General features: G+C 36.2%; 3 protein-coding genes and 1 pseudogene across 6 annotated transcripts; 3 read left to right on the top strand and 1 right to left on the bottom strand.

Annotated features, from left to right (window-relative positions):
• Window positions 1-495: 495 nt before the first annotated feature.
• LOC147500310 (protein MAINTENANCE OF MERISTEMS-like) lies at window positions 496-1,927 on the bottom strand. Its single transcript, XM_086563628.1, has 2 exons — window positions 1,398-1,927; window positions 496-1,248 (listed from the first exon to the last, which is right to left on the bottom strand). The coding sequence occupies exons 1-2, from the start codon at window positions 1,644-1,646 to the stop codon at window positions 496-498; spliced, it is 1,002 nt and encodes a 333-aa protein (XP_086419754.1). The 5' UTR covers window positions 1,647-1,927.
• Window positions 1,928-5,072: 3,145 nt separating this feature from the next.
• Window positions 5,073-16,290, top strand: LOC147500309 (phosphate transporter PHO1-like). Of its 4 annotated transcripts, none has more exons than XM_086561980.1 (15): window positions 5,073-5,424; window positions 6,426-6,506; window positions 6,713-6,842; window positions 7,051-7,393; window positions 10,544-10,592; window positions 10,820-10,891; window positions 11,675-11,804; window positions 12,979-13,099; window positions 13,772-14,021; window positions 14,164-14,268; window positions 14,363-14,407; window positions 14,763-14,915; window positions 15,241-15,522; window positions 15,614-15,750; window positions 15,834-16,290. In XM_086561980.1, exons 1-15 carry the CDS (start codon window positions 5,179-5,181, stop codon window positions 15,922-15,924), a joined length of 2,235 nt encoding a protein of 744 aa, XP_086418106.1. In that variant the 5' UTR covers window positions 5,073-5,178; the 3' UTR covers window positions 15,925-16,290. The 4 variants fall into 4 exon arrangements, with proteins under 4 accessions (XP_086418106.1, XP_086418105.1, XP_086418107.1 ...); XM_086561979.1 differs by having other exon boundaries at window positions 6,605-6,842; XM_086561981.1 differs by lacking the exon at window positions 5,073-5,424 and adding an exon at window positions 6,290-6,336 and having other exon boundaries at window positions 6,605-6,842.
• On the top strand, window positions 15,961-19,433 carry LOC147500308 (protein STABILIZED1 pseudogene; annotated as a pseudogene).
• On the top strand, window positions 19,356-26,132 carry LOC147500307 (ATP citrate lyase (ACL) family protein). Its single transcript, XM_086561978.1, has 12 exons — window positions 19,356-19,573; window positions 19,659-19,769; window positions 19,849-19,960; window positions 20,502-20,566; window positions 20,713-20,790; window positions 21,660-21,734; window positions 21,850-22,002; window positions 22,119-22,253; window positions 23,095-23,259; window positions 24,574-24,696; window positions 25,662-25,733; window positions 25,871-26,132. The coding sequence occupies exons 1-12, from the start codon at window positions 19,475-19,477 to the stop codon at window positions 25,946-25,948; spliced, it is 1,266 nt and encodes a 421-aa protein (XP_086418104.1). The 5' UTR covers window positions 19,356-19,474; the 3' UTR covers window positions 25,949-26,132.
• Window positions 26,133-26,145: the final 13 nt, after the last annotated feature.

Raw genomic sequence — 26,145 nt, 5'->3', positions numbered from 1 at the left:
GGTAAGGTATAACAATCTCTCCAGATACTTGCCGCCAACATCTGTCCCCAAGGTACCATGCAGTGACTGACCCTATAAGTATCATTCGCCGCTGAGAAAGAAACCTTGCTCTATGACACATATATGATAGTTTACGGTTTTCGGTGTTCTCTCGAACATCCGGAATATCCGCGATAAGGGTCCGAAAGATGAAGGACTCGCCCGGGGTTGCCACTCAATTCGACTAGCTCCTAAAAGCTCTCAATCACGACGAAAGTGTTATGAATATTATCGCGATAGGTCCCCATACCCCTCGCTTACGATGAAGCCCCCATGCTTGAATACGTGGAATCAGGTCATGAGTCTCATCCTCTTCCAACCTCTTCAACACAGGATGCATCACACGAAAATGTTCGTACCACCAATATTGTCATCAATAGATAAAATACAATATCAATATATATATAAACATGTCAACATTAATAATTAGATAAATAAATGAAATGAAACAATAACTTAATAAATAAGACTTACCGGTATAATCCAAACAAAGCCGCATAAATTGCCTTTAGCGGTTTTCGTCTCAACTGCGAGGTCTAGCCAGCGGTAAAGGTATGCCAAGATGGATTGACCCCAGTCATAATCCCACATCCTCTCTACGTCTGAGACAGCGGCCATCCACCCGATATGTAAATAACTATCAGCATATCCAAATAATACTGCACCAACAAAGTAGAAGAGGAAGGCACGTACATACTCGTGGATCGACTCCTCACCAATATGATAGTCTTTCGGCTTCTCCTTGAGTCTATTCAAATATCTCGAAGTAAACCAACTCATATTTATAGCTCCTCCCTTAAATTGCTCAGCCGATAATCTCAAAAACTCGTCTTGCTCATCATCTTCAACCAAATCAAAACCTTCAAAGAAACTCATCGCCGTAGTAAAAACCTCTAAAGTTTCATAAAAAGGAACGTCATCTCCACAACCAATTGGGATACCCGTGAGCATTGTGAAATCAAGAGGGGTAATCCCAAGCTCACCCCATGGGAAATGGAATGTGTGGGTAGTTTGCCACCACCGCTCAACTATCCCAAACAACAACGCCTGATCATTTTGTCCCAAATTAGAATTAAAAAAACTCCCAAATGGTGTGGCGGATATAATATCGGTAACCGTGACAAAATTAGAATCCGTTTTTGATTTCATACAACGCCACCACGACACAACATTTGAAAGTGCACAACGCACTTTCCATAAGTGTACTTCCTACATTCAACAAACACGCAATACGATATAATTACAACTATTTTTTAAAAAAATAATGCGACAAATTCAAACTAATTACACAACAACAAACTTGATATAAACTAACATAAATAATAATAATTAACATAAAAAAAAAATCAAAAACTTACTTGAGACTCCGCCACTCGATTTGCTACGTGTCGGACCGATGTTGACGCTAATGGTGGGTGTTCCTCGATTTCACAACGCGGTGGAAAATTAAACCCAAGTTCAATTTCGTCCTCCTCGCCCACATTACGCGTTCTCGACGACGATCCTTTTTGCCCCTTTTTTTTGGAAATTTTAACATTTCCAAACCATCGGGAATGCTCTTCATGTGGTGAGATTGGTGGGGATGGGTTGGGGGGTGGAGAAGTCATTATGAATGGAAATTTGTGTTAAAAGGTTGTTAATGGAGGCTACAAAATCGGAATTTTGGCTGGAAATGAAGTGAAAATGGAGCATGTTCGCGTCTGTTGATATTGAGCCATCAGCCCGTTATAAAATATCAGACGGGATGTTACATTCCGTCTCGTATCAAAAACCTCCAGACGGAATCCAACATCCGGTCTGAAATATTTTTTATCACCTCTGCATTGCACAACTTCACCTTGTTTTTCACCGGGTTGGTGAAAAGGGAGGTGAAAAGTGATGAGGTGGCGGTGATAGAGGGGGGGGGGGGGGGGGAAACTATCACCTGCATTGCAAATGCTCTAAGTTATGGAGTAATATTATACGCACCAACACATCACACCAATAAAGTTTACTAACTGACGTGGACGTGGTCGTGGACACTATCTTATACTAAATAAAACCACTTTCTATACCCAACTTAGAACTCTTTGTTTTTCATTTCAATTTGACAAAAAATGACTTTTAATATCCAATCAAATTCAAGGTTTGAGTGATGGAGACCAACATGAACGAAGAAGATGAAGATAATTAATTCATTTTGGGGTATTTTACCATTTTGCTTTGCTGATTAGAATTTGATTGGATATTAAAAGTCATTTTTGTCAAATTGAAATGAAACACAAAGGGGTGGGTTGTTTGGCAACGATTATGATAATCCATTTTATGACATATAATATATTATGAGTCTTATAAATATTTTTAGACTTAAAAAAATTGTTTGGTAAAAAAAATTTAGAAATCATTATCTCATTCTCAAAATGAGATAATTCTTTAAAACATAAATAGAAAAAAAAATAGCTTAAATAATGAGAAACAAAATTTATGGAACTTTCATCTATAAACAAGTTACCATATTTTAATTCTTTTTGGTTTTTGACAATTTATGTTTCCATTTTCGGTTTAGTCATAAAATCAAAAATTGATTTGTATTTGATTGTTTGGTATCATTTATTTCATAAAAAATTATCTAAAAAACATTTACGTTGGAATTAATTTTAAAAACATAATTCTTTCTGCCAAACGGCCCCAAAGAGCTCTAAGTTATGTATAGAGAGTGGTTTTATTTAGTATAAATATAGTGTCCACATTCACGTCCACGTCAGTTAGTAAACTTTGTTAGTGTGATGTGTTGTTGGTGTGATGTGCAACACACCACAAGCTTCAGTTAGTAAACTTTGTTAGTGTGATGTGTTGTTGGTGTGATGTGCAACACATCACAAGCTCTAAGTTATGTATAGAAAGTGGTTTTATGGTGTGATGTGCAACACATCACAAGCTCTAAATTATGTATAGAAAGTGATTTTATTTAGTATAAATATAGTGCCCACGTACATTCACGTTCACCAGCAACACATCACACCAACAAAGTTTACTAACTGACGTGGACACTATATTTATACTAAATAAAACCACTTTCTATACCCAACTTAGAACTCTTTGTTTTTCATTTCAATTTGACAAAAAATGACTTTTAATATCCAATCAAATTCTAATCAACAAAGCAAAATGGTAAAATACCCCAAAATGAATTAATCTTCATCTTCTTCGTTCATGTTGGTCTCCACCACTCAGACCTCGAATTTTAATTCCCCATTCAAATGTTTCTCACTGCTGCTCATGATGAGAAATTCAAAGGGAATCACTCAAAACTTTATTGCTTGACATAATTTAGTATGGGAAGAGTTTTGTTTGTGGATAATACATAAACTGAAATTATATTAAGATACAGTTTCAGTAAATACAATTGTTAAATGATTGATTGCATAATTTCAAATAACTAGTTATTACTATTTTAGATTCAGCGAGACAGTTTAAGCAAGCTAGCACGCCAAAGAGAAAAAATAAGCAAAAATTAGAAACCCACACAAATCAAACTAATAGGAAGTTGTTTAGTAAGTGATCATTGATCTATGAAATTGGTAGAAGAAACATTGTTGGTGTCGAAGGAAAAAGGGAGAAGGCTTTATTATTTTTTTAGGAGAGAAGTAGAAGTTAGGAATGGTAAAACAATTGTGCACGCGTCATCTGGTGGACTTTGTTGGTGTAATCTGTTGGTGCGTATAGTATTACGTCCTCCTGAGTCCTGATGACACATTGCACGACATGATTATAATATTAATTTTGTTGAAAAATGAAATTCTATGTCGGCCAAACCCCTTGTTCTTAACAGGGAGTGAGTGACTTTCAAAGACAAAATAGTTGAAAAAATCACTCATAACACTACATTTTTTTTTTAATTACTCACAAAGACCGGATAAATGAAAAGTCAAGTATAACCATTGATGCAAAATAAAAAATGGCTCAGATAAATGAAATGTCAAGTAGGTAGACGTAAAATAAAAAACGACTCGGTGTATATATATAGTATGAACAATCAGTGTTCATACCTCAACATAATATATGATCAGTAAGAAGACTTATTTGAGTATGAATGATTGTTCATACCTATTTGGGATATTAACAATCATTGTTCATACATTAACATAGTTCATGCTTTAAACATGAGTTCATACCTGATTGTTTATACCTATTTGGAGTATAAACAATTACTGTTTATATATCAACATGAACTATACACAATTACTTTAATTTTCATACCTCAACATAATATATGATTAGTACGTAAGAACATCTATTAGAGTATGAACAATCATTGTTCATACATATTTAGAGTATAAATAGTCAAAATAGTGTATGAGGTATGTTCACATATTTTGATATGAACAATCGCCAAATTTCTCTGCTTTATAAACATAACACGGAGGGATAAAACTAGTATTTTAAGAAAAAATAAAAATTTATATGCTTTAAATGAAATAGTTGGTTATTTAAATGCTGAAATTTGTACTTGTGAGTTACTTAAAAAAAAATTACTATAAAATAAAATAATGGTGTACTCTAGACCAGTGTTTAGAAAATTGGACCGGACCGGTAATTGAGTTGGGGTTCGATCAAACCAGTAAATTTTTGATTCGGGTCAGTTAAACCTAGCACCTAAACAAGATAGTCCAAACTACAAACCAACATGCTACTATGTGTTTCTTATATAAAAAATTCATTTTGATATATAATACCAATTAATATTGAATTAAAACATATATTTATTTATTTTATTATTGTAATTATTAAAAAAATTTGCTAAATAAACATCAATCGGTCCGACTGAGTCGAACCATGATTGAACCATTTTAACAAAAAAATCAGTTCGATCACCGGTTCGGTTTTCAAAACATTGCTCTAGACTCTAGAGTTGTTTTGGCCCGAAACCTTTTTCTTTTCTTAATTTTGCGCCTAAACCATGACTCCGTTTAGGACAAGTTTTGAGTTCTCATCGTCTATTCATGTCATTCACTCTCTCTATATATATAGATATATATATATATATATAAACCGTACCTCTGCAAACTCACTTATCCCTCAATCTTCTTCTTCTGTTACCTCTGTTCTCTTTTCTACATCTTGTTTTTCTAACAAGAGAGATTGAGTTGAGAAGAGAAAATGGTGAAGTTTTCAAAAGAATTGGAAGCACAACTCATTCCAGAATGGAAAGATGCTTTTGTGAACTATTGGCAATTGAAGAAAAACGTGAATAAGATTAAACTTGCAAGAGAGAAAACTGATCTTGAAACTCATCAACAACACAACTACGGTGTTTCTATCTTTGAACCCATTCGTTACCTTTTTAAGAAAATCACTTCAAAATCACTTAACCATGGTGATGATGATCAAAGAGACTTAATTCAGGTAGCTTGATGAATTATTACTTTTAGCTATGTTCTCATTCATAATTCAACTCTGTTTGTTGAGAAGTCATAAGAAGTTTCAGTCATCACTTTATTTTCTGCTTAAAAGCTTTATAAATGAACACCCATATTACATTGGTTTTGAGCTAAAACATGAGTTCTTTTCAACATTTTTTTTTTATCAAAACTCAACATTTCATGCAAGTTTTCCATATATGTTTCGATACCAAAATAATTTAAGCTATAATAAGCTCAAGGAGGTGAATAAACTAATATGATTCTTTCATTGGTTTTCTCAAAAGCAGTGATTATGTGGAAAGTGTTGATATATTTCGCACAGGAAAAACGCTTAATATAAGATTATGTACGTTGTTTGTCACTTGGTGAAGTCTGTTTTAGACTTTAGTAATAGAATATTTTTCTTCAGATTTTGTGTGAAAGGTCAACGCCAAAGTGCAAATTGTTGTCGCCTTTCTTTTATCTCTTTTTCGTTCTTTTTGTTCGACAATTATAGAGTTTCGTTTCGTGTCAATGGTCGTTTCGGTTTTGGTTGTTAAGTTGTGTCTCTTTATGGTATTTTCATCTGAAATGTCAGCATGTAGTCAGATTCAGGCATGTATATTTATTTATTTGATATTTTCCATGAAAAGTGGTGGTTGTTTTTCATTCACGAAACCATCGTGTTTGTGCACCAATAAAGGGTCCGAAAAAAAGAGAGTGCATTGCTTGTTTTTAGGAGTAAGTTTTAGTGTAAAAGTAAATTTATAAAAAAAAAATTGTAACTCAATTTACTGGTATAAAATTTATCAACACGTTTGTATAGCATGTATGTGCTCTAGTGCTCTACAACATTTTTTAGGTAATATATATTGTATAAGACACTTTTTGCGTAAAATGTTAGATGATAAAGAAGGTAAATAATCAGTCGATTGCTACTTTGAGATTGGATGTTTTGGAAAGGAATTGTATTAGTGCATGTGCTAACCATTTACTGTACTACAGGTGAATAGCAAAAGTGTTGGAGAAAATGAAGAGGATATCTATGAAACTTCACTTGGTCAGTTGTTTTCGAAAGCAGATGAGGTAGAAACAATATGAATAGTATTTATTGAAGTGGCCTTTGGTATTCATTTTTTTTTTATCTGACCCAAGTTTTTGTTTATTTGTGAATGAAAATATAGGTGAGGGAATTTTTTGAGAAATTGGATGTAGAGCTAAATAAAGTAAATAATTTCTATAGGGTGAGAGAGAGTGAATTTCTTAATAGAGGTGAAACTCTCATGAAACAGCTTGAAATTCTTGTTGATCTCAAGCAAATTATAAATGAACGTCGTGGAACAAATCATCTCTTAAGAACTGACATTAGAGAATCATTTCCTCGTTCGAATTCGCCATCGCTTCGGGGCTCTGATTATTCAGGTTAATTACCTTATTGCCTTAACATTTATTTTTCGGCTTTTGCATGGTAGTATAGTTGACAGTGCTTGGGGTGCACGTTTAGTGTATGTTCGTCTGTATGCAAAAACCATAATAATTTGCATTGCATCACTATTTAATCATCTCAACATATACCAAACGCTTTCACTTTTTTTTTTTTTTTTTTTTATCTTAATTGTTTATAATGCAGAGTGTGTAAGTGATGCCGATGAGACGATTCCCAATGCATCATCAAACCAGCATGACATGATTACTGCACTAGAGAGGAACGACGCAAATTCCATTGGATCTGTGAGAATGAAAACTAAAAGTGGGAAACCAAAAATGTCCATGAGACTTGATATTCCAGCGACGACTCCAACTCGGACTGTAACTGCAGTCATATCCATGCTTTGGATAGATTTAGTAAATAATCCGAAGATAGATGGTTCAAATGATTTCATTACTAGGAACAAAATTGAAAGTGCAGAGAAGATGATTAGAGCAGCTTTTGTTGAGCTCTACCGAGGCTTTGGTCTACTAAAAACTTACAGGTTCGTTTACAAATTACAACTGCGTTTATTTTTCTCAAATTATTCTAAACGGTAATAGAATATACATGCATTATGGATTCGATTAGTTTTTTATAAGGGCATTTCATTGCACAGGTTTGAGGTTTGAATTTTTAATTAATCCATGTCGTGAGCTTTCTTCCCTTATAAGCATTTGAATTTATCCTGCAACTTATTATGTGACCTCAGGGATCTTAAATATAAAAAGGTAAGACCTACAAATAATATTATCCAAATCTAAACATTTATTCCAAATGGCATTATTCAAATAATCTAGATTCAACATAACTTAAATTCCCAAACATCAATTTCACTACCCAAATTAATCCCAAATAAATAAAACTTAGTCTTACATCCAAGTATCCAACAATGGATGACAATGACAAAAAAGAAACCTCCTAATATCCGTACTAGATCCATCCCTGAATTCCCGCTATCTACGATCCCACTACCGTAACGTGAAAAGCGTTGAAAAATAATAATAAAAAATATAATAACAATAATAATAATCCATGAGTGAAGTGAACTATTGTGTTAGGGGTGCAAAAAAAGATGGATAAGTGGTCGCATAAAAATAGATGGATCACCGTCACGATTTGTCTCTTCTTCTTCATCAACCATTATTTTCGCTTGAATTCTTCGTTTTCTCACTTCGTTCACACCCCACTATTAGTAGTTTTCTAATAATAATTGAGCGGAGCGAATGTTCTGGGCCGAGGGGGGCTATATAGACAAAAAGTCATTTAGTTGGTTTCTGTCTGTCTATCTTCATTCCTCATCTCTTCTCTTCGTCCCTCTCTCTCTCCCTCTCCCTTAACACGCCCTCTCAATCTCTCCCTCTCCACTCCTCCCTCTCCCTTAACACACGCTCTCAATCTCTCCCTCTCCCTCTCCGCTCACGCCCCCACTGCACCGTAGTATACTAGTAATTAAGTGTGCCGAGCGAACGTTCTGGGCCGGAGTATGTGGCCCAAAATGTTGTTTTGTTTGTTTATGTCTGACTGTCCTCAGTCTCTCTTATTCGCCCCAAACTCACCTTCTCTCTCCCTCCTTCCCTCTCCGCCTTCCCTCTCGGCTCACTCCCCACTGCTAGCAGTTATACTAGTAATGATAGTGAGGAAAAGAGAATAGGTTACTACAAAAGAAAAATATGTGTTGGATTCATAATCTTTTTTTTTTTTTTTTTTGCAGGTAAAATGTGAATATTATATATAATAATAAGGTTACAAAATAGGGGTTGAGCACCACTTGAGCTGGATTAAGTTCCCACTTTGAATCCAAAATAAAATATTCCATGAAGGTGATAAACTTTCATTCTAAATTCTAAACCCTGTGTGTTTCTAGTAAGAGTAATTCATTTATATCTTGCTGGCATGTTTCTAGCCCTCGGTGGACGAGGAGTCGGATCGACAACTTTCCCCTTTGGCTTACTTCCTCTCCTCTTCTGAGTTTGTCATGGTTCATCACCATCCTCTGAGTTATCTTCGTCATCCTATGAGTTATCTCCGTCATCACCATCCTCTGAGTTATCTTCGTCATCAGCAAGATCTGCCCAATTGACCAATCTCAGTATGGATTTGGTTTCATTTAAGACTCTATTGGTTGCTTCTGAAGAGGCACTAGAGGACTCTTCTCCCGTTGTTGATGAAGAATAGGAGTCTAAAACTCTACTAATCATAGCTTGTACCGCTGTCGCCTCCTTCTCTACTTGCTCGTTCAAGTTCGTGCTCACTGGTTTTGAGCGTAGAGGTTCCATTTCTTTTTCTTGTCGCGCATCCACTTGAGGCGATGTGGCACCCATTACCGTGGGTGATGCACACACACGCGGTAGGTTAGTATCATCCACACTAGGTGAGTCTGTCTCCACTCGAACTATTGTCTCAATATTCAGCACTTCTACTACCTCGTTTCCGTGTGTATCCTCTTCAATCTTTGCCAGAGCTGCAAATTGGTTACTCGTGCCTGCGTCCTTAGTGGCGCTAACCTCATTGTTATCTCCATCTTTCTTATTTGTGTCCTCATTGTTAGCTCCATCTTTCTTATTTGTGTCTGCTCTCACCCATTCCTGATGCCATTTCTTTCTATTTCTTTTCTTTTTCTTTGTAACATCGACCTGGTCATTTTCTACTGGAGGGGTTGTGTCCACTACCACTTCCTTACCCCTATCATTTGCTTGCATAACACCTTTAAGCTTTTTGCATTATGTCACAAGATGACCAACAATCTTGCAGTGATTACACATTTTTGGCAGCTTTTCAACTAGAATTGTTTGCCAGAAATTGAACCCTTTCATCTTGACATAGATCTGGTCTGGTATTGGTTCAGCCAAGTCCACATCAACTAATATGCAAAGTCCACTTCCTTTTCTTCTTCTCTTCACTGCTCTTAACATTTTCAAAGACACCTGTTGGATTCATAATCGAGTGAGCGGAATCTCACTTGACCCCCTTCCGTCTGTCTCGTTTTTTCTTCGCCCAAACTTTTTCTTCTGTCTCTCCGCAGCTTCCCTCACTATCCACTGCTTTGCAGTAATCTAGTAATACTGTGGCAACCGTTAATTTTTCTTAAAACATATAAATGCACAAGCCATGCACTTAAACATCAAAAATCTTATTCTAATAATGTGAGTTTCCAGCCAAGTGCCTGCAATATCAATAGAAATTTAATTGAAATGATCACTTCAGTAACGCTATGAATAATCATGGCGATGTACTGCAACTAAACTCCTACATCCCCAATAGCCCCAACAATTGATGAATGTTCAACACTCCAAGGGATTGATATCTTTTTGAGTCAATAGAATATCAACAGTATCAATCACCAAAAGCATTCATCTCCTTTAACCAACTGCCCCCTGCCCCCCTTGTATGCACGATCCCACTACCATTATCCCATTTTCCAGCTTAGTTCCAAGAGTCCCAAGTTACTAGGCCTATGAATCCAGTCGTGGTAAATTAAACTGAAATCACAGTTTCCTTGAGGACAAAGCAGTTGTTTAAGGACCTGGGATGTTGAATGACTGTTCTGTCTTTCTTGATTTTTTTTTTCCTGAAAGTCATTTGTAATTTTACTTATTGTCTTTGTTTTTGTATATGTCAGAGACTACTAACACACTTTTACATTTTCTGACAGCTCACTGAATATGGTGGCTTTCACAAAGATACTTAAAAAGTTTGACAAGGTAATGCGGTTGTCTAAGTACTTTTGCAATGTGCCCAAAGTGATGGCTTCACATTTGATTAGTTGAAAATTATGTCATGTGAATGTACGGACATATATGTGCAAAAATACGAATGAACAAGTTTCAGAAAGAGAATCAAAACATCTGTTTCATTCCTAATAATTTTTGCATTGATAACTATCTATTTTCAATTAGATCATTAATATGAAAGTACGTTATCAATACAGGTTGCAAAACAACAAGCTTTAGGAAGTTATTTGAATGTTGTGAAGAGGTCTCAGTTCATCAGTTCCGACAAGGTATTATTGCATATATCTATGTACGGTGTGTAGAATAAGATGCCTTCTATGTAACTATGTTTCAGCAAACAGTATAAGTTCTGTATTACCAAAAACAGGAAAAAATAGAGAAGCATATATTCTATGTTGTAACATAGGCTATTAGCATATATGCGCATTCCAATACGACTAACTGTCCTACAAGAGCATCATATGTGATGTTCTAGGGCTCTCGATCAGGAATCAGTATCATGAGTCTCGTCATCAATTAATAGAAAGGTACGTGGACAGGTGTTAGATTTCTTGGACTCATTTAGTGAAGGAAGCTGTGAGGCGATGTTTGGCATTAAAGATGAGGATACTGGGTGATTAATTATATTCATGAGAGTATCTCAAGTTGTATGAAAGTGGAGAAGTGCTTTTTGTTTCCTTTTGAACAAGATTGACTGCGAATATGAACAAAGCTCATAAGCGCAAAGTGTATATCTACTAAACATTTTGTGAAGCATACAAGCCAAGGGAACAATGCTTTTCCAAGAGATGTATCCATAGTAACATTATCTATATCTATATAAAAACCAGCTACAAAGTTCATGGGAGTCTTTAATTACGGATCCATTTATACCTGACAGAGTGACAGTTGTTCATAATCGGCTAACGGGTTGGAAGACTATAACTTGACAAACACATTCCATAGAGCTTAAGAAAATAATGACTTATTTGGATTCATAATCTTTATACCCTGTTCTTCTACACTATTAGTGGCACTGTGTAATGTTTGTTTGATGTCCTTAACTAATGAAGGTGGTAAAGTTGGGGGATGAAGTGGAGTCCATTTTCACAAAGCACTTTGCCAACAATGACAGGAAAAAGGCAATGAAGTACCTAAGGCCACAACCACACAAGGCTTCTCACATGATCACTTTCTTTGTTGGTAAGTTAGGAAATCCAAAATTCTAATCTTCTTGCAGTCCTCTCTGTCTTTACTGGTTTTTATTTGCTACGTGCAACATCACAACATTTCTTTCTTTTCATTTAAAAAGATTTCAGAAAGGCTCTTCAAAAGTCTCATCCTTGTTATCGAAAGAATCCACGCCAATACACACTATTTTTTGTTCCTTATCTATGTAGTGATCAAAATGTTATGCTATGTATTGAGTTAGGATCCACAAATAGTGAACTTGGTGCTCATGAGCCCCAGAGTCATATGCTATAGAATGCATCAATCTTACCCTCTTGTGTTTACAAATCAACTAGAGCTAGTGGCAGTGCAATTGACTCTTGATACGTATGGAGAAATAAGCTGGATCACACCCACAGTCCAATAGGTAGCTGATTAGTGGTACTTTGAGGTGGGACGCATAACCATTTTAGTACTCTTTTAGCACACAGTCTTAATTTGAAAATAGTTTTCGATGATATTTTTCGTGGATTGCATATTATCTTGTGCTGAAAATGATCTAAGCAATATTTCAGAATTTTTTTTTTTTTTCTTTTATTTTTCTTTTTATGAAAACTGTATAGATCTTCTTGTTGTATGTAAGGACTGCTTGCTAAATCTGTGGAGTGTTGAAGGAAAATAGACCATATAGTTTGGTGGTGGTTACTCTCTTCAGGTGTTTATTGTTGTCACTAAGTACCACAGAGTATGATAAGTGATGTCTCCATCATTTAGAGTCATGAGTGAGGACAAATATTCCCTACTTGTTTACATGGTGAGGGATTTGATTTGTTGAACGCTCTGTTTTGATTGGAAACTTTAATCACCCCCTCAAATCTTTGTATACCCTCTCTCTTACTAGTTCTTATATTAGTAGAAACTAGAGAAAAATCAGTCCATTATTCACCTTATTGAAACCTAGTCATTAACTAGTTCACATATCAAAACCATCTGCTGTGATTTTTTTTTATTCACGACTTCTGAAATCATCAGAGTAGAAAACCTTCTGCAAATGGTTTTCATATTTATTTGCCAACCTATGAGTTCCAAACAACCTTCTTGTCCTCTCTTCCTCATCATTGAGATGAGACATTATTATATGCCATATTTTAGTGACAGAATTGATGGTCAGACTTGATTAATAATTTGAGCGAATGGAATGTTGCAGGTCTGTTCACAGGTTGCTTTCTAACACTTTTCGGCATATATGCAATGTTAGCACATGTTTCTGGTATGTTCTCATCTTCATTTGAAGTTGGATATATGGAGACTGTGTACCCTGTTTTCAGGTACTATTCTCTTTAAAATTTCTTACCACCTTATACTTCGAAAGTTCAATCCAATTTCTAGAACTTCATGTATTTGCTTTTACACCTTTTTAGTCATTGGGTCCCATATTCGACTTAAAAAAAACAAATCTTGAAAGTGATTTAATGGCATGAGTTGGCTTTGTTTTAAAGGGTCCGTCTATTGATGCCTTGAACTGGCCATTGAACCATCTTTTTTTCGATAAAGATTTCTTTTTCATTGAATATCAAACAGAGGTCAATTACATCTAATTAGAACATCCGGTCTAGTAGAAAAACCATTTGCCCTGAGAGCCCATCTAGGAACCTTGTGAGCCTCCTTGTTTCTGCTCCTACTAATCCACTCAAAAGAAACTTGAACCATCATTGCCTGAGACCTTCGTGTTTACAAACTCAAAAGCCAATGGCTTGCTTCCAATGTACAATAATCAAAATGCCTAATCTTATCCTCTCCTTCCTAGAAATTTCAATTTGTATAATTATTTGGAACATCATTAATAAACCTTAGCAGACCAGGAATAAGCTATGCGAGAAAATTACCCTGTTTGTTGATCCTTCAGATAATAGTATATTATATTATAAAAGTGGATACTGAATTACCGCTATAGATTCTCAGATGGTTAATATAAGCATTTTCTTCCTGTTGTTTTGTAGCATGTTTGCTTTGCTTAGCTTGCACTTGTTCTTATATGGATGCAACCTCTTCATGTGGAAGAGCACCAGGATCAACTACAATTTCATATTTGAATTCTCTCAAAGCACAGCCCTCAAGTACAGGGATGTTTTCTTAATATGCACCTCCTTCATGACAGCAGTTGTAGGAGCCATGGTCATTCACCTTATCTTGAGATCTAGGCATATTGCACCGCATCATGTTGATGCCATTCCAGGGGTTCTTCTTGTGGTAATTTAGTCATGTTGTCTTAGTATCCTAAAATTTTGTATAATTAGGCACAAAGGATATAACTGGATTTATGTCATATTCATTTTTCAGATTAACGCATTTTCTAGAGCTTGAAAAGCTAACATGCCTGAACCATTTGCAGGTCTCTATAGGATTGCTCATTTGCCCATTCAATATCTTTTATCGTTCTACTCGCTATTGTTTCCTACGGGTTATCCGTAACATCGCTTACTCTCCATTTTATAAGGTAATTTTCTTTTCCCAGGCGTATATCCTGGTCCGTGGCTGACACAAGCCATATAGCCAAACAAACGTAATGCATCTAAAACTGTATATTCCAGGTAGTGTTGGTGGACTTCTTCATGGCTGATCAGTTAACTAGCCAGGTAATCTACCCTTACTGTGCAACTTAGTATAAACTTCCATTCAACCTCAAAGAACATTGTGCCAATTAAGTTGATACTTGGCAAAACTTATACTTGTGTTTCTGTATATCTGCACCTATTTTTACTTAGAAAAAAAAACAGAGTAAAATTTATACTACTTTGAATTTACACAAGTTTTACTATTCTCGATCTTTTGGCATAATTAAAATGTTAGTGTGAAAAAAGAACCAGTTGTATTACTTTCATACACAAAACTGACCCATATCATCAAGAAGAGATATGTGAAAAGTAATCTTATATTCACATAGTGCATATCTTTTGACACGTACAATTTCGGTTTTTCTTTTTCTTAAAGGTTCCTTTGCTGAGATACATGGAGTCTACAGCCTGTTACTTCTTTACCGGAAGCTTCAAGACGCACCAATATGAAACTTGTCAATCTAGTAGGACATTCAAAGAGGTTGCATACGTCATCTCATTTTTGCCATACTACTGGCGTACCATGCAGGTATGCATATTTAGATCACCCTTGAATTTATTGATATACTCTGTGTAAAACGTCATCAGGTATGCCATATGCATATTTAGATCACCCTTATTAATATACTTTGTGGCGGACCTCATCTTTCACTAGAATGGTTGGTCATGGATGAGTTGGTAAGTTCTATAATTGTATTTTGTAATCAACTGCTGTGGAATTTGACCAGTTAGAGGAAATTACATAATAGGTTTAAAAGTATATTCAACTTTTGTTTCTTATGTAAGTCAGGACCTTCAGTAACCTCTAGCCGATAGGTAACTAACATTTTACGTGATTGTTTTCGTGTACAAAGTGTGCAAGAAGATGGTTTGATGATGGGGAGATGGATCATCTGGCTAACATGGGGAAGTATGTTTCCGCTATGCTGGCAGCTGGTGCAAAGTTGACGTTTGCTATGCATCCTGAGGGTAGGCTATGGTGGTCAATAGTCGTTATTACATCCTCAATTGCCACTGTGTATCAGTTATACTGGGATTTTGTTAAAGACTGGGGAGTCCTGAACACAAAATCCAAGAACTTTTTGCTTAGAGATGATCTAATCTTCAAGAAAAAGAGCATTTACTATGTTTCCATCGTGAGTTTTTCCCTAAGAACTTGACTTATTATCCTTCTTCTCCACTATATCAAAACGATGCAAGCTGAACATAAAGTACCTGTTTTTGTAGGCTTTCAACTTTGTTCTTAGACTTGTTTGGGTGCAAACAGTCCTTCACTTTAATATGGGGACAGTTGAGTGTCGAGTGCGCGACTTTTTCTTGGCTTCATTGGAAATAATTCGACGTGGGCATTGGAATTTTTACAGGTAAATTTTTTAAAGTTCTTTTTTTATTTTAAGTATTAGCCAGAGTGTCATTCTTGTGAGAATAATCCATTGTGATAAAACAGGTTGGAGAATGAGCACTTAAACAATGTTGGGAAGTATAGGGCGGTGAACACAGTTCCATTGCCATTCCGTGAGATGGACTCTGACGACTAAATAGTGTTGTGGAATAATGTATACAGAAGTTGCAACATGAAGAAGAATGCAGTATTACTCGCCATGCTGGTCAGAGAGTGTGTAAATTGTTCTCTAGCAATGCATGAGCCCTCAATCATCGAAGAGGGTCCGCAATGACGGCAAGGTTCCAAATGCATTGGGAAATGGGGGATCCCTGAATCAGCAATTCTAACTTGATTTTGGCAAAGAAATCTATCCTACCAAACTGATGATCAAATTTATCATCCCGTCGGTTTGGCTCAATGTATCCTATTTCATCCAACTCCACGTAAAGCTAATATCTGTTGTCATATTATGCTGCTCTAATTGGAGTTGATATATTAATAAGATGAATATTTTCACCAATCACCTGCTCTATCTATATTTTGTCAAACCACATCTCATCTCAGTAATTGGTATTACTTTGCTAAGGAAACTTCTAAGTTCTAAATCACAAATTAGTAGTTCGATTTTAATTAGGATTAAACATTAAATTAGAAACACACGTGCCTTATAAATAGATTCATTATTTGAAAAACCAATTAGTAAACTTTGCTTCACTTCTTGGCGGAAAAAATATGGTTTTCATCAAAACACCTAACAACAAATCCATAACTTTAATACCACCTTCCTCAAAACTTTAAAACTTGAAATTGAAGAAAAGTTTAGGCATACCAATTGATCGTCAAAGTCTTTATTTAGATGAAGGACCATTAATTGGTGAGGAATTTGTAAAGATATGGAATCTTGGTGTCCAAGTTAACTCCACATTAACTGTTTTTTTATCACCCTTTGGTTAATGTAATCCAATCTTCTAATATTCCAAAGCCTCCACCTAATTATGTTGCTGGAATTGGTCGTGGTGCTACTGGATTCACTACTCGTTCCAGTATTGGTCCAGCGGCAAGTGGGGGTGTTGCGTCCTATTGGGAAAAGAGATGGAGAAGAGGAGGAAGTTGATAATGAGAATAATAAATTTGATGATTTTGAAGGAAATGATGTTGGGATATTCGTGTCGAGCGAGTATGATGCGGATGATAAAGAAGCAGATAACATTGATAAGCAGATGGAGTTGAGGAGGAAAGATAAAAAAGAAACGAGGTTGAAAGACGATATTGATATTAGTGAACAATTTTCTGGTGAGAAGAGAAAGTTGAGTGAGATAACTGAAAAGGAATGGGAGAATATACCAGAAAGTAAGGTTTCTGCGTCGAGGATGAAAAAGAAAAGGTTTGAGATTTATGACCCTGTGCTGGATATAATGCTTGGTAAGGCTAGGCAAGAACATGAATATGTTACTGCATTGGATCCGAAGAGCAAAGCTGCAGGTGGAACTGAGACAGATTTAACTGCAATGGGAAAAGGAAGAAATATTGTGTTAGCGGTGAAATTGGATAGGTTATCTGGTTCTGTGTCCGGAGCAACTGTTGTTGATCCAAAGGGTTATCTTACTGATTTGAATAGTAAAAATGTTATGGGTAATGTGAACATTGGGGAGGATATTAAGAAGTCTAGATTGTTGCTCATAGATTGTTGCTCAAGTCTGTTACTCAAACGAATCCGAAACACCCTCCAGGGTGGATTGCTGCGGCTAGGCTGGAATGGGTAGTAGGGAGGTTTCAAGCTGGAAGAAAGTTAATAAAGAAAGGGTGTGAAGAATGCCCCAAGAATGAGGATGCGTGATTGGAAGCCTGTACTATGGCAAGCCCAGACGAAGTGAAAGCAGTAATTGCAAGGGGTGTAAAGTCAATTCCCAATTCGGTAAAACTGTGGATACGGGCTGCAGAGTTAGAGCACGACAAGGCAATTAAGAGCAAGGTCTTAAGGAAAGGGCTTGAGCATATTCCTGACTCATTGAGACTTTGGGAGGCAATTGTGGATCTTGCAAATGAGGAGGATGCAAGACTTTTGTTTCATAGAGCTGTGAAATGTTGTCCCTTGCATGTTAAATTGTGGCTTGCTCTTGCGAGGATGGAAACTTACGAGAATGCAAAGAAGGTTCTTAATAAGGCAAAGGAGAAGCTCCCTAAAGAGCCTGCTATTTGGATTGCGGCGGCTAAGCTTGAAGAAGCTAATGGCAACACTGCCATGGTTGGGAAAATTATAGAGAGGGGTATCCGGTTTTTGCAAAGAGAAGGGTTGGGGATAGAAAGAGAATTTTGGATGAATTGAAGGAAGCCGAGGGCGCAGAACGAGATGGAAGTGTTGCAAACTGTCAAGTTATAGTTTGCAACACGATTGGAATCGGGTGGAAGATATAGATAGAAAAATGACATGGGTTGCTGATGCAGAAGAGTGTATAAGAAGGGAGTCTCTATTGAGACTGCTCGAGCTATATATGCTCATGCTCTTACCATCTTCTTGACTAAGAAGAGTATATGGTTAAAGGCAGCACTGCTCGAAAAGAAGCATGGGACTAGGGAATCTGTTGATGCTATTCTCAGAAAAGCCATCACGTCACGTACATGCCACAGGCGGAGGTTCTATGGCTGATGGGAGCCAAAGAGAAATGGCTTGCTGGTGACGTTCCTGTTGCTCGAGCTGTTCTCCAAGAAGCTTATGTCGCCATTCCGAAGTTCTGAAGAGATTTGGCTCGCAGCCTTCAAGCTGGAATTTGAGAATCATGAGCCTGAGAGAGCAAGAATGCTTCTTGTTAAAGTGCAAGAAAGAGGAGGCACAGAGAGAGTATGGATGAAAGCAGCTATTGTTGAGGGAGAACTGGGGAACACTGCAGAGGAGAGAAGATTACTTGAGGAAGGGCTACAACGCTTCCCCTCTTTCTTCAAATTGTGGCTGATGCTTGCTCAATTAGAGCACCGACTTGGTCATTTGAATGAAGGTAGACAAGCATATGAGTCCGGTTTGAAACACTGTCCTAGTTATTGCATTCCTCTGTGCCTTGCCCTTGCTAGCCTTGAGGAGAATATGAATGGGCTAGGTAAAGCCAGAGCAGTTCTCACTATGGCCAGGAAAAAGAATCCTAAGAAGTCAGAAAGTATTGAATTAAGGCATGCAAACAAGAAGGAAGCTAAGGCATTGCAGGAATGCCCCACAAGCGGTATCATTTGGGCTGAAAGTATTGAGATGGCTCCCAAAAGAAAGAGTAGTAATGCATATATCAAGTGCAACCATGATCCCTTTGTCAGGATAGGAAGGTTGATTTTGGCAAGGAGATTACTCGACCGTGCTGTATGTGTGACTTCTGGGCTTTGTATTATAATTTTGAACTTCAGCATGGGAATGAGGAGAAGCAAATGGATGTCTTGAGAAGATGCATTGGAAAGGAGCCAAAGCATGGTGAGATTCTCACATTCTCACCAACCAATACAAGTAGTAATTCTAAAGAAAACAGTTCGTTCATTGTTTGCATAGTCCCGGGACTACATTTTCATTCTCAAAGGCTGCGGACAAGAGGAATATTCTCCTGGTCCCACTTCCACAAAAATTTGACCAATAAAAGGCCCAGTCTTTTTCGAACAAAAATTAAAGTTTTTTTTTTTAGGGTTTAATTTTTTGCTCCATCCTCATTTTTTGAAGCGATCTCTGAAAAATGAGAAGTTTAATAAACAAACTCGCTTCGAAAACACTAACAGTTGCTGGAAAATGGCAACAACAACAACTCCGTCGTCTCAATATTCACGAATATCAGGTTCCTTTTATGTCTAGATCTCAATTCCTTTTCTTTTTTGTTATTTATTTATTTATTTATATATTTGATGAGGAATATGAAATAGGGAGCTGAGTTGATGTCCAAATACGGAATCAATGTTCCCAAAGGAACTGTTGTTTCATCTGTTGATCAAGTTAAAGATGCTATTAAAACTTTCTTCCCCAATGAAAATGAGGTATTTTTTTTTCCAGTGCTTTGTAATTTTATATATATATAAAAAAGTATTTATATATTTGGGATGTTGTGATTGGCAGTTGGTTGTGAAAAGTCAAATTCTTGCGGGTGGAAGAGGATTAGGTACTTTTAAAAGTGGATTAAAAGGTGGAGTTCATATTGTTAAGATTGAGGAGGTCGAAGATATTGCTGGTAATAATATAACTCATTTTGGAACTTTGTTTTAGTATTGTTTGTGCCGTCTTACTTAAGAACGCTATTGCAAAATTTGTACATTGCCATAATTGAGTCTAAGGACTGGTTCAATATTGTATCTCAATATGCTTGTAGGGAAGATAGCCAATGCAGTTCCGTCTGCCATAATAACAAAAAAAAAGTTTCAAGCAATTCCTTGTATGGTTTTTGATTAATTTCTTATTGTTGTTACTATTGTGTGAAGTTTCAGTATGTTTAACAAATAAAATTGGACTTGTGTGCTGGGTTGGTTTGATGCATTATGTGATAATTGTGGTCCTTATTGTTTTTTGTATTTTTTCAACAAGAATTGTGCATATCGTCACAATTACTAAGTTTAATATTATGTTATTTCAATTGTGGAATTTGTGTGAGTTTTTCTTGAACATCTCTCTCCTTAGACTTCTCTATAATGAGAGTTATTTCTTGTGATATGAACTTGTGATTCCTTATTAGGTGGAGAATAGTTGTTTTTAGCATATATTCTTATTGGTTGCAGGGAAAATGCTGGGACAGATACTTGTTACCAAACAAACAGGGCCCGAGGGAAAAATTGTTAGCAGGGTTAGTGAATTTTTTCCTATAACTGTGATCCGGATATCTTATATTTAGTAAAGTAGCATGAGCTACTCTTACTAAAATGTACTTTTGAAAGTGTTATGAAATTGTTTGGAAGGACTAACAATCTAGTCTATATCATCTTTCTGCAGGTCTACTTGTGCGAAAAGTTGTCACTTGTCAATGAAATGTACTTTGCCATCACTCTTGACCGTACAACTTGTGGTCCTGTATGTTCCCAACCAAGATTGCATAACTTCATCACTTCTCAATTTCGCATTGTTTTTTGAATTAACTTCTAGTCTACTAGCTAACATTTTTCTTTGTAAGTTTTAATAGTTTTCTTAGGAATAAGGAGCATATTGTACCTTGAAGTGTTTCATTTGTTGTTTATTTGTTGTATCACATGGGCACGCCATATTTTAAAAATAGTCTATGTCGGATATGCACTCACGTGTCTGTGTCGGACACATTATGTATGTGATAGGCCTCAATTTTTTATATTTTGCCATATCAGACACTACGCATCCGTGTCGTATACGGACACACCTATTTGTGTCAATGTAAGCAAGTTTATTTGAATGTTAGATCGATTCCATCTTTTAGGAAACCTTATTTTATTGGTCCACGTCCATGTTTAAGATGTCTTGTGTTTGAATAGGTGGTGCCATTTTTTCTTAATATAATTTTACGTGTTTTAAAATATGAACGAGAATGGGTGGTTAAATCTTGGATGCCATTTTATTTTGTTGTTTTGTCTTTGGTTGTAAATCATATACTAATTTACTCAAATGAATTTTTTCCCCAAATTGGGTTGGGTTGGTATACTTTTTGCGTACTGACAGGGATTTGTATTTCTGCTTTAAATGGTCAAGGCGTGAGATAAGGTGATTTACTAGACAAACGAATGAGGTTTGAGTGGCTAGGTCCATAGAGGTTTTGTTACCACAGGCAATCCGTTTTTAGGAATTTCTGACAAAGAGTATACACCAGAACAGTTCAATTGAAAATTCTCGTGTGATGTAGTGCAGCACCAAATTCTTAGATTGATACATATTCTGGTGTGCTGTTAGGTGCTTATGATCTTTTTCTTGTCCAGCTTATTATTGCTTGTAGAAAGGGAGGAACCAGCATCGAAGACCTAGCAGAAAAATTTCCTGACATGATTATTAAGGTCAGTCCCCTCGTCATTTCTCAGTAGTTTTACCTTAATAATACCAAAGTGTTACTCTGTCTGTCTTCATTCTCATGATATATATTAATATATATTTGTTCTTGTTTTTGATCAGGTGCCTATTGATGTTTTTAAAGGAATAACTGATGAAGATGCTGCTAAAGTCGTTGATGGATTGAATCCTAAGGTAGCGGATAGAGATGCTTCGATGGAACAAGTGAAGAAGCTATACAAACTTTTCTGTGCATGTGACTGCACAATGTTGGAGGTAAATATGAAGTTCTATTTTCTGAAGCTCAGTGAATTTGATAATTTTCGTAGTTACTTGTGGCCTTCCCACCCTTTTTTATTAACATCAGTTTGTACCTGAATTTGCCTCTGTAGATCAATCCCCTTGCCGAAACTTCTGATAACCAGTTGGTAGCCGCTGATGCAAAGTTGAACTTTGATGATAATGCTGCTTTCCGCCAGAAAGAGATCTTTGCTCTTCGTGATGCATCCCAGGAAGACCCTCGTGAGGTAGGAATTTTTTAATGTTAGGATGTGTTTTATTTGTGCCTCATTTTATGGGAAAAAAAGCTAAGTTTCCATCAGAGAATGTATATTGTAGCAGTAATGTGAAATAACTAATTTATAAGAAATTAAATAGTTGCGTTTAAGATTTATCACTTTTATAAAATATATGCCCAAGTAATCTAATTTCTTAGGTCTTACAAGAAACATTTTAAGTATTCAGCTGAAAAATATATCACCTTGGAATATTTCATATTAAAATTCTAGAATGTGGGAGATATTCTGGTGAAATAGTAATTTTGAGAGAAGTTTGTATCATCCATCAAAAAGAATGAACAAAAATATATTTTTTGCTTTTTGAACGTTTAAGAACAATAATGATAGAAAAAATTCCTGTTAACTGTTCTGATTAAGAATCTGTGATGTATTTACATTATCTTACTTTTATGTTGTTAATTAATCCATGTAATAACAATTCAGATTTTATTTGAAATTTTAATTAATTGAATATATGACTGAATTATTTGTGACATTTTGTAATAAGCCTAAAGATAGAGCATTTCCGTCAACTATGTGTTTGTATATCTGTATGGACCCTAGACAACAGTTTTTACATGTTGCTTTATTTGTTATCTGGTAAACCCAGCATATTACTAGCGGGGATTGTGCTTTTATGTAACGTGGGTATTCACATATCCAATGTAGCTGTTTTGCGCTGTTAGGCTCAGCATACTTGCCTCTATGCAGTACGTAGTCCTGCGAGCAAAAGATTCCTGGATTATAAATGTAAATTTTCTTTCCCAGATAGGAAAAAGTCTAATGCCTTTCTTCTCGCTCTATTGGACAGGTTACTGCTGCGAAAGCTGATTTGAATTATATTGGTTTGGATGGTGAGATTGGGTGCATGGTGAATGGTGCAGGATTGGCTATGGCTACTATGGATATAATTAAGTTGCATGGTGGAACTCCTGCTAATTTCTTAGATGTTGGTGGAAATGCCTCAGAAAACCAGGTAATGAATTGCATTTCTAAGTTTGCGTGGTAATGCACCTTTTGAAATCTATGACCTCTATATGGAAAATAATTTTCTCGTGGAAATCGGAAATCAATAATTGGTACTTTGAGGTGGGGCGCATAACCATTTTAGTACTCTTTTAGTTGAAGTGTTGAATGCATGTTCTTGTGCGGTTTGACTTCATGCTGAGTCCTTTTTGTCTAAGTAATTGATTGCAAAATATAGAAGAATTGTTTTCTACTCGCTGTTACCAGCTACCAGTTATGGTGCTTAGGAAATTAGTGTACTTCACATTCACATAATATGAAAGAGGATTGCTAGCGTCCTACCTCTTTAAAGGGGTAGGACCATCCTAACCCGCACACAAACAAAATGTAGTAACTTGGTAACGTCTCAACTTTGTGGGTGTTTCCAAAAAATTAGGAATAAGTCAGTATCTTCTTCTTCTCTCCTCTCTGCCCCTCACGTCTCTCATTTTTTGCTAGCAAAAATAAATCGGCACAATTGCGTGTAAAACTAAAAAACCAAACGAAATTGAACAGGCACAACATAAACTGCCAGAACACACACAAGAAGTTTAAGTCATATTTTCATGGTAAAACAAAGATTGGTTAGTTATCAACTGGTGGGGTTAGTATTCTCAAGAAATACAATTTCGGTGATTATTGGCAGTGGCTGAAGCACCCATTAAATTTTCACGTTAACTACTCTATCATCCACTCTGAAAGTGTAATGTTTAACTCCATGAAGAAAGAAACAGATGAAACAACCAAATCGAATCGGTCCACCCAAAAATACCAAAACTATGTAAAAGTATAAAGATGAAATTCCGATGATGTTCAAGAGAGTGTAGTTTAGTGCTTGAGTCGCCACCGAATAAAACTGATTTGGTTTTTGGTTTAAGCCAGTGGTGGAGGGCCGTCACAAGTGGGTCAATGTGTGGTTCTTATTGTGTTGTGTTTTTGGTTTATACTTTGGAGAAGATGAGTGAGTTAACTCACTGATCTAATGTTTTTGATTGGTTTAAGGCATAACTTATTAAAGAGGTGAACCAGTCATTTCTTATGTTTGTATGCGGGTTAGGATGGTCCTACCCCTTAAAGAGGTAGGACGCTAGGAATCCTCAATATGAAATGCCCTTCTTTTAAGTCGTCTCAAGGAAAGAAGGGATTTTTAACTTGTATTATTTCTACTTATAGGTGACTATTTTATATCTATGCAAGTTTCTATTATTCTCTCAACTTTCGAAATCTTATTACTCATATCTGAAGATGTGTATATCTTTTGTCTTCTTTGTGATGATTATGATAGGTGGTGGAAGCGTTTAAGATATTGACATCCGACAGTAAAGTAAAAGCAATTTTGGTTAATATATTTGGAGGGATCATGAAATGTGATATAATAGCAAGTGGGATTGTGAATGCTGCGAAACAGGTTTTTCCTCTATTTCTCTGTGATGGCTTTATGTCTCAAAAAAATATTTCTTCAAGTACCCAGTCAAACTTAAAAACATCTCTAATTTATTTTATTTTGCCTTGTGCTACATAGAACATAAACTCTATACCAAGTGTGTTAGCCGTCTTGATACGAAACTTACAAGTATCTTGTGTCAATTGGTATAAAGCTAAATTTTATGTTTAAAATAGTATGACAATTGACAGAAGTAGATTGGAAATTAGATACTCTCGTGATATACATCATTCATAAACGGGGTGTATATCACGAGCTCGCAAAGCTGACATTTATATTTATGAATGAAAGGACAATAATGTTACTTAAAGTTTGCTCGTCAAGATTGAACCTGAAACTTTGAAGACTTTTGTTCTGTCTTGATGGGTGGCCGCTGCCTGTTGTGTAAGTGGCAAATTCAGAAAAATTTGGTCCCATTTGCAAAACACAATAGTATTGTTTAGCATGCCCCTATTCCTTGATTTTGCGTTCTATTCCCTAGGCCATCAAAGCCCTATGCTTATCATAATCCAACAAAGTCTTAAGCAGCAGTCTTATTGACCTTAGAATCGAACTTGAATAAGCTTGCAAAAAAAATATTATAAAATTTCTAAAGAAAAATACTTAGAAAAACTGGAAAAGAAACTTCAGTATGCAGCTCTGTTGCATGGGTATGCCCTAATTTCCTCTGTATCGCGTACTCGTGTCCTGTGGACACGGGTATGGACGGACGGACACCCGGACACAAGCAAAACAGACCCTAATTCTCAGATCTCGCCGTGTCCAAATCGTCGTACCCGTGTCCAAACCAGACACTCCGTCCCGTACCCATGCAACACAGGTATGCAGATGATCCTTGCTCACTTTACAAAGATTGATTTAACTGTATGTATTTTTTACAAGTCACTTGTTTGAAATGTGCTGAAGATTTCTTGAAATTTCTTTTCAAGGTTGACTTGAAGGTTCCAGTAGTAGTTCGTCTAGAAGGCACCAACGTGGACCAAGGGAAGAGAATTCTAAAGGTAAATGTAAAACCTTGTTACCCTGGGCCACAGCTCATTTTATTTCCCGTGCGAAGTTAATTACCAAAAAAATGGTAAACCATTATTTATTTCGAACCCTGGCTGAGTAAATTTTTTGTACATTAATGAAACTGTAGGAGAGTGGGCTGGCATTAATCACTGCAGAAGATCTGGATGATGCGGCTGAGAAAGCAGTTAAAGCCGCTGCAAGTTGAAGGCATGCTATCAGTTTGTAGGTGTATTATTTCTTGTGTTTTCCTGGTGAAGGAAAGGCAAAGGTGCTTTTGTTGAGTTTTGTGAAAGTATAATTAACATGTCGGATGAAAATGAACTTGAGATTTATACTGGAAGGTACAAACTGAGGGAGGGCTTCCTGAATAAGAGTGCCAATTTTGCAAATTTTGGTTTTGAT

The sequence above is a fragment of the Coptis chinensis genome, chromosome 5, assembly GCF_015680905.1.
Source record: "Coptis chinensis isolate HL-2020 chromosome 5, ASM1568090v1, whole genome shotgun sequence".
NCBI lineage: Eukaryota > Viridiplantae > Streptophyta > Magnoliopsida > Ranunculales > Ranunculaceae > Coptis > Coptis chinensis.
This window is presented reverse-complemented; position numbering and strand designations above follow the sequence as displayed.